This window comes from Myotis lucifugus, unplaced genomic scaffold (genome assembly GCF_000147115.1).
Source record: "Myotis lucifugus unplaced genomic scaffold, Myoluc2.0 scaffold_111, whole genome shotgun sequence".
NCBI lineage: Eukaryota > Metazoa > Chordata > Mammalia > Chiroptera > Vespertilionidae > Myotis > Myotis lucifugus.
This window is the reverse complement of record NW_005871159.1, coordinates 2,408,540-2,428,174: the sequence shown is the minus strand read 5'-3', so window position 1 is coordinate 2,428,174 and position 19,635 is coordinate 2,408,540. Positions and strand designations below refer to the sequence as shown.

At 37.0% G+C, this 19,635-nt stretch overlaps 1 protein-coding gene across 1 annotated transcript in view; it reads left to right on the top strand.

The window, feature by feature from the left end:
- PKHD1 (PKHD1, fibrocystin/polyductin) overlaps nt 1-19,635 on the top strand; it is a 385,419-nt gene that overhangs the window by 351,260 nt on the left and 14,524 nt on the right. The window contains exons 59-61 of the mRNA XM_023757718.1: nt 2,400-3,414; nt 14,055-14,190; nt 15,203-15,290. Of these exons, the coding sequence (XP_023613486.1) occupies nt 2,400-3,414; nt 14,055-14,190; nt 15,203-15,290 (1,239 nt within the window). The remainder of the gene's footprint in view (nt 1-2,399; nt 3,415-14,054; nt 14,191-15,202; nt 15,291-19,635) is intronic.

Sequence of the window (19,635 nt, the reverse complement as noted above, 5' to 3'; positions counted from 1 at the left end):
ATATTCATTTGATATAAGTTTAATAGGATGTGGTTTTTGTGGTTCACAATCACATCTATGTAAAGTTCTTACTAGCCACCCATGTCAACTTACAATGCTATGACACACAGGAACAAGGCCCTAGGTCACACTGTGATGTGAATGAATCCTAAGGACTGAGAAGAACATGAGAGGTGAAAGAGAAGTATGTTTTAATGACAGTGTCATAAAAATTACTCTGTGCAAATTTATTCAAATATTATAGCTCACACATGAGAAAACCTTTCTAGGAAATTTTCCATATTTGACAATAATTTTAAACATTTATATATTACCAGTTATGAGTTGTGAAGCTGAAAAGAACTCTTCTAAACTATCGTGATAAAAACAATAACAACAATGTCAATCATCCAGATTAAAGAAACAACTGAATTATCTTTCTGTTATCCCTATAGAAAATATTACAACATTGTTGTCAGATATAGGAGATCTACAAAAGTGTCCAACAAAACTATAGGAAAAAAGTAATACAGAGGTGTATTGGGTAATTAATTAATATTACTTTTCCCTAGATTTTATGTTTATGTGCTTAATTAATAATAATTTATATTTCAATTTAGTGAATTTGATTTAAGAGACAGAACAATTAAAATTTTGTGTTTTATGTCAGTTTTCAAGAAAGTTGTCTATTTCATCTAAATTGTTGAATTTGTTGGGAGAAAGTTTGTAATGATGTCTTAACCTTCATCCACAGCATCTGTAATATTAATCCTTCTTTAATTCTTGGAATGGTGTTTTCTGTTCTCTTTATTTTTGCCTTGAGCAATCTAATGAAGGGTTATTCAGTTTGGGGATATTTTCTAAGAAACAAGTTTTAGCTTTGCTTACATTCTCTGATTTTGTTTGCTTCTTTTCTATTTCATTGATTTCTGCCTTTATATTTATTATTTACTTTATTATTACTTATGTTTGGTTTGCTTTGTTCTTTTTAAAAAGCATTTAGGGTAATGGAATAAGAAATTATTTTTAGACAACTCTTTTGTAATATAAGAATTTAATGTTGCTGTAACTGGTTTGGCTCAGTGGTTAGAGTGTCGGCCTGTGGACTGAAAGGTCCCAGGTTCCATTCCGGTCAAGGGCATGTACCTTGGTTGCGGGCACATCCCCAGTAGGAGGTTTGCAGGAGGCAGCTGATCGATGTTTCTCTCTCATTGATGTTTCTAACTCTCTATCTCTCTCCCTTCCTCTCTGTAAAAAATCAATAAAATATATTTTATTAAAAAGAATTTAAAGTTATAAATTTCCTTCAAAGTACTGTTTCACTGCATCCCACACATTTTGATATGTTAAAATTTTATTATCATTTAGTTTAAGGTATTTCACAATTTCCCTTATAATTTTGACTGCTGTTGCTATTAGTGTGAGGCACAAGTAAACCACGTGCCCTACTTTTACAGCCACATTTTGGTAATTAAATTTATTGATATATAGGCAGCTTTGGCACAAATTCCTAATCATATCATGTGGAAAGAAGGACATAGGAGGAGAGATCATGCTCATATTTAGTAAATCCTTCATTAGTAATAACTTGAGTTTTTATTTGTTGCTTGCAGTTCTTAGGCAACTTTGATGAACTTGCAATAAGGCAAGTACAAAAATCTAGAAAACAATACAAGACAATTTTGTGAATATCGATTTTAAATCAAAGGAATTCTTTGCTGGAAGATTTATCTCTGTGGATTCAGAACAAGAACTACTCTAGGTTCATAGACAGGATGATTAGAAATGGTGGGATATGGATAATGCTGTTTCTTTAAATATTTTTGTTAGCCCTGATTACCCCCAACTCTCCCCAAATTATTACTTTTTTCCCCTCTTCTGGTATTTCTTTACTGTTCATATACAGAAAAAGAAAGTATGAGAAAATTATATAGTTTGATATCCAAACTCTTTCACAATCTGGTCAGAATATACCTCTTCATTTTTAATATATTGCCATACATTTTCTGTTACAGCTCCCTTAATTTACTTCTTTACCCATTGACTCAAGTATTACCCTATTCTCTCCTGTTTGTTTTATTGTTGTTGTTGTTCACTATGGAGACCTTAGTTATCATTCCCTTTTTCTTAATTATTTTATGTATTCACTGTTTTTACACTTAGCAATTACAGCCATTATTAACTTTAAATTACATTTATTATATAACATATACATTTACATTACATTAAATAGCTGTTATTTAATGTATGTGTCTTTAATATTTTGCCCAAGATTTCTTTGCAGTCTCGGTATCTAGCACACCGAAGTGTTCAAAAAATGTTTCATGTGGTTACAGATGATGATGATCGTGATGGATTGCAAATCATCTTTGAGCAATGGTGGTTCACATGTCACCTGTTTATTTTTCTTTATTTTATAGGTACATTTAGAGAAGAACAGAAATGCACATACCGATCCCTGATACAAGGCTACATCTGCAAAGAGACTGACCAAGTGATCTTAATTCTTGACATTGTTAATGCCACTTGGGTAATGAGGAAGTTATATCCTGTTGTTTCTGTGACTAGTAGTTTTGTTGACACCTTCAGTGGTGTAAATGCCAATACTTCCTGCTCTACTTCAGGGTCTGTATCCACTTTCTATTCCATTTTACCCACCAGGGAAACCACCAAGGTCTGCTTTGTGGATCAGACTCCTCACGTTTTGCGTTTTTTTCTATTGGGGAACAAAAGTACCTCCAAACTTCTGTTGGCTGTATTCTACCATGAACTCCAGAGCCCCCATGTTTTCTTAGGGGAAAGTTTCATCCCACCTATTCTGGTTCAATCAACTTCCTCATTGCTGGATGAGTCTGTTGGTTCCAACTATTTCAGCATCATGGATAACCTCTTGTATGTTGTTCTACAAGGAGAGGAGCTGGTTGAAATACGCTCAGGTGTTTCCATTCATTTGGCCTTCACTGTGCTGTTTTCAGTCCTAGAAAAAGGCTGGGAAGTGGTGACCCTTGAAAGACTAACTGAATTCTTACAGATTAGCCAAGACCAAATTAGATTTATTTATGATATGCCTGGCAATGAAGCAACCTTAAAGGCCATTGCTGACCATAGAGCAAAAAGAAAGCGCAATTGCCCAACTGTACCTTGTACCAGTTATTATAGAGCTGGTCAACGTAGACCTCTCATGACGGAAATGAACTCATACAGGGTTCCCCTACCAACCACCATGGAAACTATGTCAAAAGTGATGGTCATTGAAATTGGTGATCTGCCAACAGTAAGGAGCCCTGGGTGGATTCCATCCTTATCAAGCGACAAATTACAGAATTTGGCTCACCAGGTTATCACCGCTCAACAGACTGGAGTACTAGAGAGTATGCTGAATATGACTATTGGAGCCTTACTGGTGACTCACTCAGAGGGAGTCATTGGCTATGGGTAAGTACTAATTATAATAACTCAAATTAGGGCCGATTTCTTGGGTGCGTATTGTACATGTCAATCTATTTATACTGAATTATGTAACCTTTCTGTTTCTTTAGGTAAGAATGAAAACTTAAGGAGCCATTTGTAGACTTAAATTCTCAATTTAAAAATTCTTTATTAAAACTATCTATATATTTATGATTATTCTATTCCCTAAGTAGTCAAAGACATTATATTTTGGTACTTTAAAGTGAAAAGCATGTAGGAAGAGATTTTTCTAAAGCCACTTGTTTTCATTTCATTTGATTATTTATTAGTGTAATGAATTTAAGCAGTAGTTTAGATTCCGGGGTGGCTAAGGTGAAACAGATATTAACAAAAACAGTTCCTATCACCATTCCATAGAGTTATGAGCTAAAACTTCAGTACCGAGGGAGAAAGATGATAATAATTTTGCCTGTAGGTACTGAGGAAGGACTTATACTTTGGAAAATGTTGGAGTGATGATCAGGAGTTTACTAGGCTGAAGCTATGCCCTGATTGGGCTTTCTTTAATCTAGGATGATAAAGTTCTGAAAGGACACCTTTGTCAAATTGTGTGAGGCAGGAGCATCAATGATGCCAAAGATGTTCTTGGCACAGGCCTGTGTAGGATCTGTAATATACTTTGTGCTGTGTTATTCTGACTCTGTAAGCTTGTATTTTGAAGTTCTCCACTAGATTTCCATTCAATACACATTTCAGAAGTAAATTTACCAGAATGTTTCCCTGATCTTAGTAACTGAAGTCTGTGAAGCACATATTAAGGAAAGGCAGGGGTACATTACTCTCAATTTTATAGACTACGTTAGCAAAGGAATGAAGTTCATGTAAGGAATCTGCCATGAGGTCAAGACTGTTGGAGTCCCAAGCCCCAATTTTTATCAGATACAAAAGAACCAGCCTGAGAGACAATATGAACTTGGCATAATGCTTAGAAAAGATATATAAAACTAGCCACCTCACAAAGGCTTGCTGCTTGGCTGTAGAGGGCTCACCATGAGCAACATGGGTAGTCCCTATAAACTTGTCCTGCCACTGGAAATACAAGCTCAAACCCATGCACAAGTTGAGGTGATGTTGGGTCCCTGAAATAGGAAACTTATTCAGATTCTGAGCTATATTACTCAGTGACATATGAGAGCACTCATATTCTTATAGATTATGCTGCTGTTACTGCTTTTGCATCTTATATGTGGTAGTGCTAATAAATAAGCAATTAATATGTAATGGGTATTAGTTACTCCTGTACAATCACTCCAATGAATGGGCAAGTTATTCTAAAGTAAAAAGCAAAAAGTAGTATCTTTACATCTGAGGCGTATTCAACTAATACATTGATTGCCTTTTTATACACAGAGCAACATATTTATACGAAAGCTTAGCTAGTGTTTTTGTGTTATATGTTATGTCTTTACAATGGAGATAGGTGTCCTCTTTCCTACAGTACATTTATATGTATGGAATATATAAAAAGAAAACTCAAGCATTTTTTTCTGAATTCTGGTTGATTTGAAGAGTTGGGGAACTGTTGGCTTAGAATTGAAGCATGCTCCTGGTTGCATGATTGTACAAAATCTATTAAATCTTAAAAAGTTTTACCAACCACTAACCCTTCAATATTTTATTAATGTTATTATGATATTATGCATGATAATATAAGAATCAGGAATCTTAAAAAATTATGCTAATGCATGCTAGCTTATGTTTAAATATGGTTTCTTTCCTTTAGCCCAATTTCATTTAGATCCCTCTCGGTTCTTCTAGTGTATTAGATGTATGAGTGACTAGAGAGAAAAATAGCTAGTCTATTGCTAAATTTTATTTAGATTTTACAGCACTGAGCTTTTCTAATAGGTTGACATTTAACCATGAGTGATTTTTATATTATATATTTTAAAAAGTCTCAGTGAATATTTAGCGTTTTACTAGAAGGAGGGAAATGTCAAAGAGTAGAAGCAGTGGAAGTAGAACAGAGGAAACCCAGCAAAGAGAGCAGACTGAGAACAAGTTTAGGTACATGCACATACTAGTATGTGTGTGGACATCATTTTATCATAAGGATGTGAGATGGCTTCAGAAAAAGATTACCTTTATTGCCCACAATCTGTTGTAGCCAGTGTGTTTTCACTTTGACTCAGATATTTCTGATTTAATAAGAAACTATGTATATTATTGCATCAGTTTTCTGTAGGGATGTATTGTATCCCCCATTTCTCTCTATTCCTCTAGTATTTTAAGAAAAATTTTCTTAAAATTTAGACATAAGGCTAAAAAGCAAATAACATGAAGATAAGGACAGGCTGCTTCTTAAGAATACCTGAATAAATATCTGCAGAATGAGAACTGCTTCATCCTAAGGGATTGAGTGAGAATTAGCAAGGATTCCCATGTTCCTAAGAATTGCACAGTATGGTAAACAACCCTGAAGCCCTGTGTAGGCCCCACGGCTGGCCGGTCCTGTTCTTTCAACTTTGATCATACATTAACAACCTAATGAATTGACCCTGAGACAGCAGAAATTAGTCTAGGGACACAGGGCTCTCAGTGAAAAAGCACCAAGCACTATTGTTAATGGAATTTATGCATGTCAACAGATTGAGGCCATATCAAATATCTACTTTTCAGGAGGACTATTTCCTGCTTTCAAAAAGCTACCAAAGTTTGCTTTGTGGGGAGAAATGGAATGCTATCTGTTTTTTAATTAAAATAATGCACAGCGAAGAATTGGGCTCCCCTGGTGTTTATCCTCTGGAGCAGTGGTTCTCAACCTTCCTAATGCCGCGACCCTTTAATACAGTTCCTCATGTTGTGGTGACCCCCAACCATAAAATTATTTTCGTTGCTACTTCATAACTGTAATTTTGCTACTGTTATGAATCGTAATGTAAATATCTGATATGCAGGATGTATTTTCGTTGTTACAAATTGAACATCATTAAAGCATAGTGATTAATCACAAAAACAATATGTAATTATATATGTGTTTTCCCATGGTCTTAGGCGGCCCCTGTGAAAGGGTCGTTCGACCCCCAAAGGGGTCGCGGCCCACAGGTTGAGAACCGCTGCTCTAGAGGCATCTGAATTTAAACATCCTCGCTTGGCTTGGTCAGTTCCATGAACCTGTTTCCCATCTTTCAAAACTTTGTTGGCCTCTGTTGTGAGTTGCTCAGTTTTCTCCTGGCTCCTTTATCCTTTTTGACTTACACTATTTTTATTCATTTGTATTATTTTAAGTAATTTCAGTCAAGTAGAGGGAACAGAGATATACCTATGTTCAATCTGCCTTTTTTAAACTAGGGTTTCCCCATGGGGGTCTTAGTTCTATATTTTGTCTCTTATCTGAAATTCTGGAAGGATACATTTTATATTGCTTCTCTTTCTTTTGGTAGCAACTTGATTTTTGCTCTCAAATTTCTTTACCTACTTTCTCTTCTTCTTCCCCCTTCTACTGCTTCATTTTAAAAAAATATTCTTTGTCATATTGTAAAATGAAATATATTTATTTTTTAGTGGAAGTTTAGCTATTGAAATGCCAAAGCTATTAGTGGTTGGCAGAATTTCTAAAGTGACCTCCCATCGATTTGCTAATCCCAGGAACCTATGAATAGGATCAGATTGCAGTTCTATGAACACACTATGTTACATAGAACAGTTTACCTTAAGGTGCAGAGAATATCCAGGATTATGTGAGTGGACCCAATTAAACACATGAGCCCTTAAAGGAGGAGAGCTTTCTCCTGCTGTGGCAAATAAAGAAGGAAGAGAGAGTCACCCTGTGAGAGGACTTGACGGATCACTACTTTTAAGATGGAAGGGAACACATGAGAAAAAAATAGGTGGGCTCCATGAATATGGAGCAGACATTGGCTAAAAGCCAGCAAGGAAATAGGGACCTCAATTCTATAATTACAAGGAAATAAACTCTACAGCAATCTGAATGCATTCGGAAGTGGATTCATCCCCAAAGCCTCCACGCAAGCATTGAATTTAATCAAGCCTAGAGATAACACATTTGTGTAATTTTAGGGCACCACATTTGTGTGATTTGTTATGCAGCAATAGAAAACGAATACGCCCTCTCACACAAAGCTCCTTCTCTATGACATTGCCACAAACCTTGGGCCCTGAAACCAGACATACTGAGGGTGAGCATGACACTCTGGGAGTATGTATCTGTACGTTTTTATACCTATCATGTGAACAGCCTTTAAGTTCCCTTGTTCTGTGTAAGGAGCACGCTATGAAGCTGACTTAAGACAGAGAAGAAAACTAGGAGAGACAATCGGTGAGACGAGTCTATTGGCACTCATTCTCGTTTAGCATCTTCTCTAGGCCCCCTGGGAACCTGCTTTGTAGGAAATAGCTATTTGGAGTTTGCAAAAGCAAAATCTTTCTCTCAATAGGGGAGGATATTTTTCCCAAGACTGGCAAAATTCTCATCCAGGAAGAGATTGCTATACTGGCCAGCTTGTCTCTTTCCTCCTTCCTGGCAAAACCATGGCTTCATTGTCTAAGAATGTTTCTGCACCATTTCTTCTGTTCACCACTTTGTTTAGTTACGTGGATGGCAAAATTATCATATGGTATCTCATATATGTGGCTTTGTGGGAAAATGAGATGCTCTGCATAAGCAAAATTTCCATTTAATTAAAAATTGCCCCTTTTATCACTATATTTTTAAAAAGCTTTAATCTCTTAAACTTTAAAAAAAACATATTATCCAGCCTTATTAAATGTAAAATAATGTATATTATTCACATTTTTATTGATGGTTCATGGCCATTATCAAAGCTATCATTTATTCTATAGCCTTGTTTCTGCAGTGATGCCCTTAGGGACCATTGTTCTTATACTAAATGTTTGATTCTACTTATAAACGTTTGATTCTACTTCTGCATATTTTTTTCTGCTACTTTCCTTATAAATAGGATGTTAATTGTAATCCATTGCTGCTGTTAACGTATCTGTATCCAGCAGTTTCCCACCCACATACACATGTACTTCTAATTCCAAAATCGAACCGCACTACCTTAAAATTTATTTGTACAGATGGTGAAGTTGTAGGTAAGTATAATAAAGACTTATGAAAGCTTAATGTTTTATATTACACAAACATTAATTGAACTGCTATTATGTGGCTCATATGAAAATTTAGAGATTTTAAAATTAATGGGTAGGCGAAAAATCACACTTATGCAACTATTTAATAAGAATGTTGTATGAACCTCATTATTCTATATCTATTACAAAGATATCACTGATTCAATATTATTGCTTAACCATTAATTTAGTTTTTTGTAAAATCGGCTTGAGTACATTTTTATCTTTATAATATTTATTAGGTATGCAGGGCTTCAACTTACTATTAAATCCCCAAGAGTACTGAAGCACAGTGCCATGTGCAATAAATGATCATTAAGTACTAATTGCAAATATTGAAATGTAACCTGCTTGGCTTCTTTGCCATTCTAATACTCTTGTGCAACCAATATCTTGTATTAAATCTCATTCATCAGAAAAATCTTTTTTTTTTTAATATATTTTATTGATTTTTTACAGAGAGAAAGGGAGAGGGATAGAGAGTTAGAAACATCGATGAGAGAGAAACATCGACCAGCTGCCTCCTGCACATCTCCCACTGGGGATGTGCCCGCAACCAACGTACATGCCCTTGACCGGAATCGAACCCGGGACCCCTCAGTCCGCAGGCCGACGCTCTATCCACTGAGCCAAACCGGTTTTGGCTCATCAGAAAAATCTTAAATGATTTGTTTTCCTTGTCCGAATTTGATTGCTATAGCACCCCAATGTTGAAAATTTTAAATTTTTTGTGTAATATCTTAAAAATGTGTTCAGAGTTTCCAGATATTTATGCTGTATTTATTATAAAACATTATTTTAAATGATGTACTAACTAAAATACTTAGGTTTTGACCTCTGATTTGACCTTGTGGGAAGACATGCTGTGTTTACTCTGTGTCTGTACATACCCCTGGCACACTGCAACCTCCACCTAGAGTTACTCAAATCTCAAATCTTGATTTGAATTGAATAATTCCAAAGACCCTCAAGAATTTAATAATAGGTGTTAGAACATAGCAGTAAGCACACCACCTGAGGAGTGTGCCAAAACTTGAAGTTAGCCAGGCCAACATAGGTAGTGGCTTTCCAGAGGCGTTTAATGACCTAAGAGCAGAAGTAGTGCATGGTGGGTACTGATCTGTCCTAGTTACTATACATGTTACTATAGTAATATGTATTGGGTGCTTGCAATGTGCCAGGTCTGGAACCGCTATGCTATCGTGCAGGAAGGAAACACTGGGATCATAAAACATTTCTTCTCTCTCAGAGGTTCACAGCAGCTAAGGGCATCTGGCTAGGTTTGATAGGGAACATAAGGATTATAAAATGCAGTAGTCCCCTCTCATTCATGGTTTTGCTTTCTGAGGTTTCAGTTAACCGTGGTCAATCGTGGTCCAAAATATTTAATAAAGAATTCCATAAATAAGCAATTCATAGATTTTAAATTGTGTGGGGGTTTTAGTGGCATAATTTAAAAAAAAATGATGGAAATGCTCAGGACACTCTGACACACTTCATTAAAACATGGGGCTCTTTTATAGGAACCTGATTTAGTAATGTTGAAGAGGCAAAGGGAGTGAGGAAGTATCTCTACCCCCTCAACACCCCCCCCCGCCCCCCCCCCGCAATGCCTGCACCTTAGGTCTTGCCCAGAGCCAGCTTTCACCAATAGGATTTATTTATTTACTGGATTTGTCATGCAAATATAAATAACCCCCCACTCCCACCCCCTTAGAGGGTAAGCAGTTCGGATCTGGCAAATTGAAAAGCAAGGGTTGAGATGCATAGTGGTGATTTCTGAACTGGGAAATTTCTGAATTCTCTTTATCTTTCTTTTAGTTTACACTGAGCCTTGAAAGGGGTGGGGGGATTCTTTCACACACTGGACTGGGTGTTGGAAGCTGTTAACTAGTGGTTAGAACTGGGAGGATTGGAGGGAACTTTCCTCCCCCATTTTTTAAAGTTTGGCTGTAGGTCTTTCTGCCTGCAGGCTACAGTCACATTAGTGGTTGGAAATTGGATAAGGACAGCACAATGACAAATCCAGGTTGCTTGCAATAAGTTGCTAATCCCTTTGCTTTAATATCGGAGCAGCGTATAATGATGTTTGGACATCACTCCAGTTTACTGACGACCCCACTGGGGCCAGCAATAGAACCTTACAACTGTCTAACAAGGTGTCAGGTGACTCCCGTCGTCACAGCAACGGACACTGGAATCTAATCTTCCCTCCATCCCTTCTAGCACCCAATAACGCCTAGATTATATAAGTGGCCCATCATTGCTTGGTAACTTGAATCAATTAACGTTAATTCGCACAATGCTATGATGTATTGTGATCACTTTCATTTCAGGGAAGGGGGAGAAATTGCTATAAGTCACCTAAAATGAGGTTGTCTGTGGTGCTGAGGTATTAATTGGGTGTCCATATTAAATGCAAAAGGAGCCCCATCGTGAAAGGAAAGTGGATGAGTGACTCTCTTGGCTGCTATTGACCTATCAGGAGAAGACAGTGCCCTTTTCCTTTGCTTTTATCTATTACAGTTTTCCCTATTGCGTGTCAAGTTGATGTATTATAAAAAATTCATTTGGTGACCTTTCACCCCCTTAGCAGATTAAACAATTCCACTTCGATGGCATCATTAACAGGACCCTGCATTTAATGATGATTTCTCTAAAAGGCCACGGAGATTCGATTTTAAGCTAACAGATTTATTGCACTATTATAACATATCGTAAAAAACTGTACCACCTACGGTCAGGTTTTAGGATAGAAACTGCTTAAGAGTTTATGTGGAGCTTAAAGGGGTATTACCTTGGGATATGCTGTAGCAGCAAGTCTCTGACCTCCAGTGAGATGCTGTTTACATTTAATAAGAGATGTTTGCTCACAATAAACTTTAACGTGTGTCAGGGGCAGGCCTTTCAGCGGGTGTTCAGGCAGTTGGTTCCCGTCCCTTCGTCTGCAGACATCAGTGTTCTTGTGTCAGGATCTTTGACGGAGCCTTTCAGTTTCTTTAGCCCACGCTGCTGGCCTAAATTCTGTCCCGCACCCGAAAGCATTTAAGAACTAGGTTAGGGGAGAAATAGGAGCTGGTAACAATGTTAGAATTTTCCAATAACCTGGGACCCATAGAAGAATAGAAGTAATTTTTTAATAGCATAGATTTTTTTATATCTGTTTTAAATTATTCCTTTAAAAAAAATTAAAAGGGGGCCTTGCCCACTCAGGTTAAGCAAACTAATAAATGGTGATATGGCTATTGTATGTTCAATTTCCAGTGAGCGACTGTAGCACAGGTCAGAGCCTTAGCTGGGAGATGACCAAAGGGGGCTCTTAAGACTACTCTGCCCCATATCCCAGAATTCTCGGGGGGAGGGAAATTGCTTCCTACAGAAACTTCATAGTTCGTGATCCACCATATTTCCTCTTTCTAGGGTTGATTGTCACTTTTATCTGACATACGCCTTCCATCCCCAATAAATATTTTATTCTTTTCTCCTCACATACATACACAAATTAAAATAAAAGATTGGGAATAAAGTATCTGATTCAAGCATTCAATTGATGGCAGGATAAGCTACTTCTTTAAAAAAATCAAATCTTTTTTTGTTAGACTTAAGTTGTATAGAGGATAAGTCACTATGGGATGTTCTATATTAGGGTAATATATGTGATATATGATGTTTATCTTTTAGATTTCCATTTAATTGCTAAAAATCTGTTATATGCCTATGATGTATAGTACATAATAGGCTTGATCCTAAATAATAAAAGCCCAGCAACCGAAGGGTGGAATGACCAGAACGACTGGTCGATCAATCACTATGACATACACTGACCACCAGGGGACAGACGCTCAACACAGGAGCTGCCCCCTGGTGGTCAGTGCGCTCCCAGAGCAGGAGCAGCCACTCAGAGGGTGGGTCCACAGTCACTTGGGGATGAGCACTGCTCCCACAGCAGGCCTATCCCTGCAGGCCATGCCCCAACAAGTGCACGAATCCCATGTATTGGGCTTCTAGAAGATATATAATCTATAATAGTTTTTTCTTAAATGTTTTTATTAATTTGAGAGAGAGAGAGAAAGAGAGAGGGAAAGAGAAACATCGATAAGAGAGAAGCATCAATCAGCTGCTTCCTGCATGCTTTCTACTGGGGATCGAGCAGGCAACCTGGGTATGTGCCCTGACTGGTAATCAAACAGGTGACCTTTTGGTGCATGGGATGACACTTAACCAAATGAGCCACACTGGCCAGGGCTATAATGTTCTTTTAATAAAGCTATCTTGGTCATCAAAAATACCAAAGCTATTGGAAAAACATGTTTTAAGGTATCATGAATTATATAACCATTTTATTTTATTTATTCTATTTTATTGCTAAGTCACATCAGCAATTAATGTGCCTGAAAGGGGTGAGAAACAATATAGCTCATTGGTAAATTGCTCTAGGTATTGGTCATGCACGTACTATTTGTAAGACCTTTGGCAGGTTACTTTAGTCCTTTTGGACCTCAGTTTCTTCATGTATAAATAAGAGTACCTACCTCATAGTGTCATTTTAAAGATGCGATGAGTTTATACAAGGAAAGCTTAGAATAATACCTATACTGCTGGTACACAGTACTCAACATATATTAATTATGAGTATTATTCTCCCCAAAGGCTTCATTCATTAAAATTTTAAAAAATCAGTTAATTCCATGGTTATTTAACCTATTTAGTGCAAGCACAGTATGGAGATGACAAGTATGGAAGGGCTACTGTGGGGACTAAATGAGCTATTCCATATCTAACAGCTGTGCTGGGGCTTTGCTCTCAGGCATCTCCTTTCAGCTCCCAGTGATGTCATTATGGTACCAGAATCAGCCGTGGAGAAAGTATTCATACCATGGGAACTGGAAAACACTAGGCATCAGGGTCTTTGAGGGGAGAGCTGGTTCACTAGCATACTACTAAACACATCCCCACTGTCTAAGTTTTATAATCTGCTAAATTCCTTCACTGGGGTCTTTGGGGAGCTTATATCATTAAACTGTGATAAAAATATAAGTTCATAATTAGCGCTTCTGCCCCCACCCCCTCACACCCAGTCCATTCTTTACCATGGCTTAGCAAAAATTTATATATATAAAAGCCAAACAACCAGAACTACAGATCGACTGGAATGACCAGAAAAACCAGTCGCTATGACGCACACCACCTGTGCTCCCCCACCCCCACCCCCGCCGTCCCCGTTCCTGATTGGCAATCCCCTATTGGGGGCGGGGGTGTCCAATCTCCCGCATCCCCTCCCCCCACCAACCCAACCCAATCGGCCCCCATCAAAATCAAGCACCAGGCCTCTAGTGTTAAATAAAAATATAATTATTATTCAGTTACAATGTAATGTTCACTACAAAGTGTATTATTTTCTAGATTCAAAGGCAGATATTTTCACTGCTAATAATGGAGTATGGCAAATAGCTACTACAGTAATATTTGTAAGCTTATGGCTTTATTCCATTTTGTTTTACATGTGCCAGAAATACAAGCAATTTTAAAACTGGAAATTCGATATATGTTCGGCCCTATGCTCTTTCAGTCCTAGTCCAGCCTTCAGATGGAGAAGTGGGGAAAGAACTTCCAGTACAACCACAGCTCATTTTTCTGGATAAGCAGGTAACTTGTTCACGGGTGATCCTTAAAGCTGGGTAACATGTACTCAGTGCAGATTCCATTGTCATGGTACGTACTTAAAGAGTGCCTCCTGAGTGACATTTGCTGCACTTAGAACTTCTCGTGACATCTGTCATCCTCCTTCCACTTCATGGCCTGCTTTCCTTCTGCTTCATATGGATGCCCAGATTTTGATTAAGAGTAAAAATACAATTTGGATAATTTTCCTCCCCAAGCAAATTCTTGAAGTAGATCTCTAGTATCTTCTCGGAAATCTGACCTTCTCAAAGAGGTAGAACTATATCTGAAGAAGTCATTTCATATGCTAATGAGGGAATTCATGCCATCACATCTGCATTATAGTTTTGTAGGATTTTTTAAATCTTTATTGTTTTCCAGTTTTATGTTATTTTAAATGATTTCTCTCATAGGTGGTTAAACAAATCATTAACAAGAGGTTTCACTGCTTAATTCTAATTTCAATGGCCATGCCCTCTGTTGCTATTTTATCTTTTCTGTATTTACTAAAGTTATGGAAGAAAATAAAGTGAAATAAGCTAATTAAATCTGCTTTCCACTCTTTACTTTCAAAATGCATTCCCTGACATGTATGCAGAGGGACAGAGGCCACAGGACTGAAGTCCACATTTGCAAACCTGCACTTTGATCTCACCATTTCTCTCCTGCTTTCTTCTCTTGACCTTGCCTTCTTTAGTAACCGTCAGCACAGAATGCACTGTCCTCTCCTACAGACATGGCTTTCCTTCCTCCTCTTCACTGCCCTGCTTCAACTTTTTCTGTAATAATATCCCTTCTCTTCTCTCAATATGCTAATCATGATATATTCTTAACATGAGAAAGAAAATGCTTATTTAAAATTTTTCTTCCTTTGCTTGTTTGTACTGAATTTGTGCTTTATGCAAGATTCTATTCTAAATTCTCTTCTTTTATAGATAATTTCACAGATTCTCTTCTGAATCCAACTTTTACTGTGGTTCCCCCCCCCCCTTCTCAGAATCGGAGAGTAGAGTCCTTGGGGCTGCCATCAGAGCCTTGGGCCATTTCTGTTTCCCTGGAAGGGACTTCAGATTCAGTGCTGAAAGGTAGGTATCTGTGACATTCTGAGACCTGTTACTACTGCATCTGCGCAGAAAATGTTTGCCGCCATTAGGGATTCATAGCAAGGTCAGGCACACTCAGTATCTTCAGTAATTTGAAAGGAACATCCATCATCCCCACTCTACAATGCCAGTGTTTGTGAAAAGAAAGTTTTGGCTGGCAGTAAATACTTAAGGAAACACCTCCTCCTCTCCCCTCCTTTGCATGATGAAGGAGCATTTTTGTCATGTCCAGATCCCCAATGTGGTATAAGGAGAAGAGCATGTCCCCTAAGACAAATGATTCTTTAGTACAGTGTCATGGACTGGCCCCGGGAGCAAGTCACCCATACAAGGTGGTTTCTATGGAGAAACACTGGCTCAGTGATAGGAAGAATAAATGTGATGGCAAATGCAAAACACCTGGCCCAGAGGAGAACCTCAAGTTCATTTTTCCCTCTCCGCTTTTCTTTTGTCTTCTGTTAGCTTCCTGTGCAGTCCGAGTACCACTGCTTTGCTTCATTTGCTTTTCCTATACCATGTGCATGTGAAAATTAAAAAGAAACACATATCATTTTATTTTTTGCTTCTATGAATTTGAATATTTTAGATACCTCATATAGATAAAATCATACAATATTTGTCCCTCTGTGACTGGCTTATTTCCTTGGAATAATGTTCTCAAGATTCATCCAAGTTGTCACATATTTTAGAATTTCCTTTTTTTTAAAGGCTGAATAGTAGTATTTCATTGTATGTGTATTCCACGTTTTCTTTACCTATTCGTCTGTTGATTGACATTTAGATTGTTTCCATTTCTTGGCAAGTGTGAAGAGCACTGCAATGAACAGGGAGTGCAGCTATCTCTTGGCAATCCTGATTTAAATTCTTTTGCATAAATACCTAGAAGTGGGCTTGCTGCATCATATTTCTATTTTTAATTTTGTGAGGAGCTGCCATAGTGTTTTCCATAGCAGCTGCACCATTTTGCATTCCCACCAACAATGCACAAGAGTTTGTTTTCTACATCCTCACCAACACTTATTGTCTTTGGGTATTTTGATAATACTAGACATCTTAATAGGTGTAAGATAATATCTCATTTTATTTTGATTTGCATTTCCCTGATTATTAGTGATATTGAGCATCTTTTCATATACCTGTTGGCCATTTGTAGGCCTTCTTTGGAGAAATGTCTATTCAAGTTTTTAGTCTATTTTTAAATCATATCACTTGTTTGTTTGTTTTTTGCTATTAATTTGTAGGAGTTCCTTATATATTTTGGAAAGTAACCCTTATCAGAAATACGGCTTGCATATATTTTCTCCCATTCTGTAGTTTGCCTTTTCACTCTGTTTATTGTTTGCTTTGATATGCTTAAGATATTTAGTTTGATATTATCTCACTTGTCTAATTTTGTTTAAGATGTCCAAATGATTCACAGATTCAATTTAATCTCTATCAAAATTTCAATAACATTTCTTACAGAAATATTTTAAAAATTATAAAATTCATATGGAACCACAAAAAAATTCCAAAAGACAAAAATAATCTTGAAAAAGAAAAACAAAACAGGCATCACATGCCTGATTTTCAAAATATTTGACAAAACTATCCTATATAATAAAAGGCTAATATGCAAATTGTCTCCTCGGTAGTTCAATGACTGGGAGTTCGACTGCTCTCTATGATGTGTGCTGACCGCCAGGAACGGTGCAGAACAAAGGAAGGCCCCGACCAGCCCTACTCGCCGGCCAGGCCTAGGGACCTTACCCATGCACAAATTTCATGTATGGGGCCTCTAGTCTATATATATAAAAGGCTAAGTGACCAACCATACATCTGTCCGATCATCCAACTGACTGGCTGGTACATATGATGTGTACTGGCAATTTAAAAATAAACATTGACTCTCATGCATGCGTGGTACATATAAAGCTCTTGCTGGTGCCAATTGCATGAAACGCCAGAACATATCTGAAGACCAACTATTGGCACTTTGTTGTTGATATATGATGTTGTTGTTGTTTATTTATTAATCAATTTATGTGTTATTTTCAGATATATTTTACTAATTTTATTTCATCTCTGACACTTCTATTATGGAGAAAGGATGAATAGCAATATTAAAATGTTTTTTATTTTAATTTTATAATACTATATATACTATTTTGATATGTAATTTTTGGCAGTAACATAATTACCGCACGAATCTTTCTTCCAATCAACTTCCTTTCAATGTGCAGGAATCCATGCACCAGGCCACTAGTATTAAATAAAATAGTATGGTACTTGCATAAAGGCAGACTTTATAGACCAAAGGAACACAATAGAGATTCCAAAAATAAGTCCATGTGCATATGGTCAACTGTAATCCAACAAGGGAGCCAAGGATACACGATGGGAAGAGGATGGTCTCGTCAACAAATGGTGTTGGGGAAACTGGATATTCACAAGCTAAAGAATAAAGTTGGACCATCGTTTTACACCATACAGAAAAAAATCAACGAAAAACAGATTAAAGTCTTAAATATAAGACCTGAAACTTTAAACTCCTAGAAGAAAACAGACGAAAAGCTTGTTGATGTTGGTCTTGGCAATGATTTCATAGATATGGCATGTAAGCACAGGCAACACAAGCAAAATTAGAGAGTGTATTGATAATTTTGTAAAAAATTAGTTTATTAGATTTCTTATGCATAAACCAGTTAAGATATTTTTATTGGTTTGGGTTTTCTCAAACTTGTGATTTTTTTTTCCAAACTTGTAAATGACTCACCTACCAGTACAAACATCAGCCTATCTACAAAATTTCTGGTTTCCAAGAAAAAGTCATTATTTTATAGTTATTTCTTGCTCTACTCAGGCTATGAGTCTAAGCTCATGCACATGGCTCCTGTAAAGTATGTGAAATGCTAAAATGTATAGGAATAAGTCCATTATAGAAGTGCTACATCTTGCCTCTCCTGCTAATTGCATTTGATTTGGCCTAAATTATTTCTAGTGTCTGAAATATAACACCTGCCTCTCCTGAGGATATTGTATTTTCATTCTTTTGTTACTTGTCTCTATAAAAGGAAATACAAAATTGTTTTGATAAAGTTTCCAAGCAAATGAATTCTCATTCAACATAGTTTTTAATAAATTAATCTCAGGATTTGTTTTTAAATCAGTGTATTATTTAGCTTATAGTTTTTGTGCTAAGCTGTACCTCATCAGTTCCAGAAAACAGGACTAGCCACAGATAGAGCCCCTTTTGAAAATTTTTCTTGAGGAGGCAATCGACATAGCTGATTAGATATTTCAAAACTCTTGTTTAAATTTTGTTTCATTCTGTTGTTTTCTTATTGGAGCTATAAATTTGACTGCTATCTCTTTTCAAGTTGCCTTTCAACTATTTTGGCCTATAAATTTCCTACTCTATTTACTTACTTATTAAGAAATCAAAGCTTTTTAGCCTGTGGACAAAAATGATTTTCTCCCAAACTTGTAGTTACTCTCTTCATTGCCCTGCCCACTTTCTCTTTGCATAACACATTTTTAAAGACCCAGATGTTGCTGCTCATTTTATGAGAATCACCTCATAGACTTTCCATCTTCTCTATACTTCCACTCATACAATCAATATTTTACTCACGTTGGTGAAACTAGCACCCACATTGCTGACTCATATTTGTTCTTCTTGGTGATTTCTTTGCCCAAGCAATTAAATCTGAAACTCTTTGGGTTTAAAATCTCAAGGAAAGAGGACAGCCCAAAATGTTCCTTGTACAAATTTGCAGGAAAAAAACCCCACATTATTAAGAAAATAAGGTAATTAAGCAAAGCTATTCCAGGTTGGCTAATGTGAAAATGAAATATTCAAAACTGCATTATGAGTTAATTTTAAACTGTCTGCTTTGATGATGTCAGTCTGTCCATTCTTCAATGCCATTTAGCTGTTGCTGGCATTTTGGTCTGGAATACATCAGATATAAAAGTAATTCTGATCTTAACACAGCAGCATAAAAATATCAATTTTCAGCTTTTTTCATGTTCTATATCAGTTGCTGTCACCTGACTACTGAAACTCACCTACGTCTATCCTCTACTCCATACATTCCCCATATTCTATGCTCCATCCACACTTCAAACGATACACACATGCTATACCTTGCCCTCACTCCATATCTGTCATTGTACTTTCATGCTTCTGTAATAGAATATCATAGACTGGAGGGCTTATCAGTGAAGAAATTTATTTCCCACAGCTCTGGAGCCTGCAAAACCCAATATGAAGGCTCCAGCAAATTCTGTGTCTGGGGAGGGTCCACTTCCTAGTTCATAGACACTTCTCACTATTCATCACATG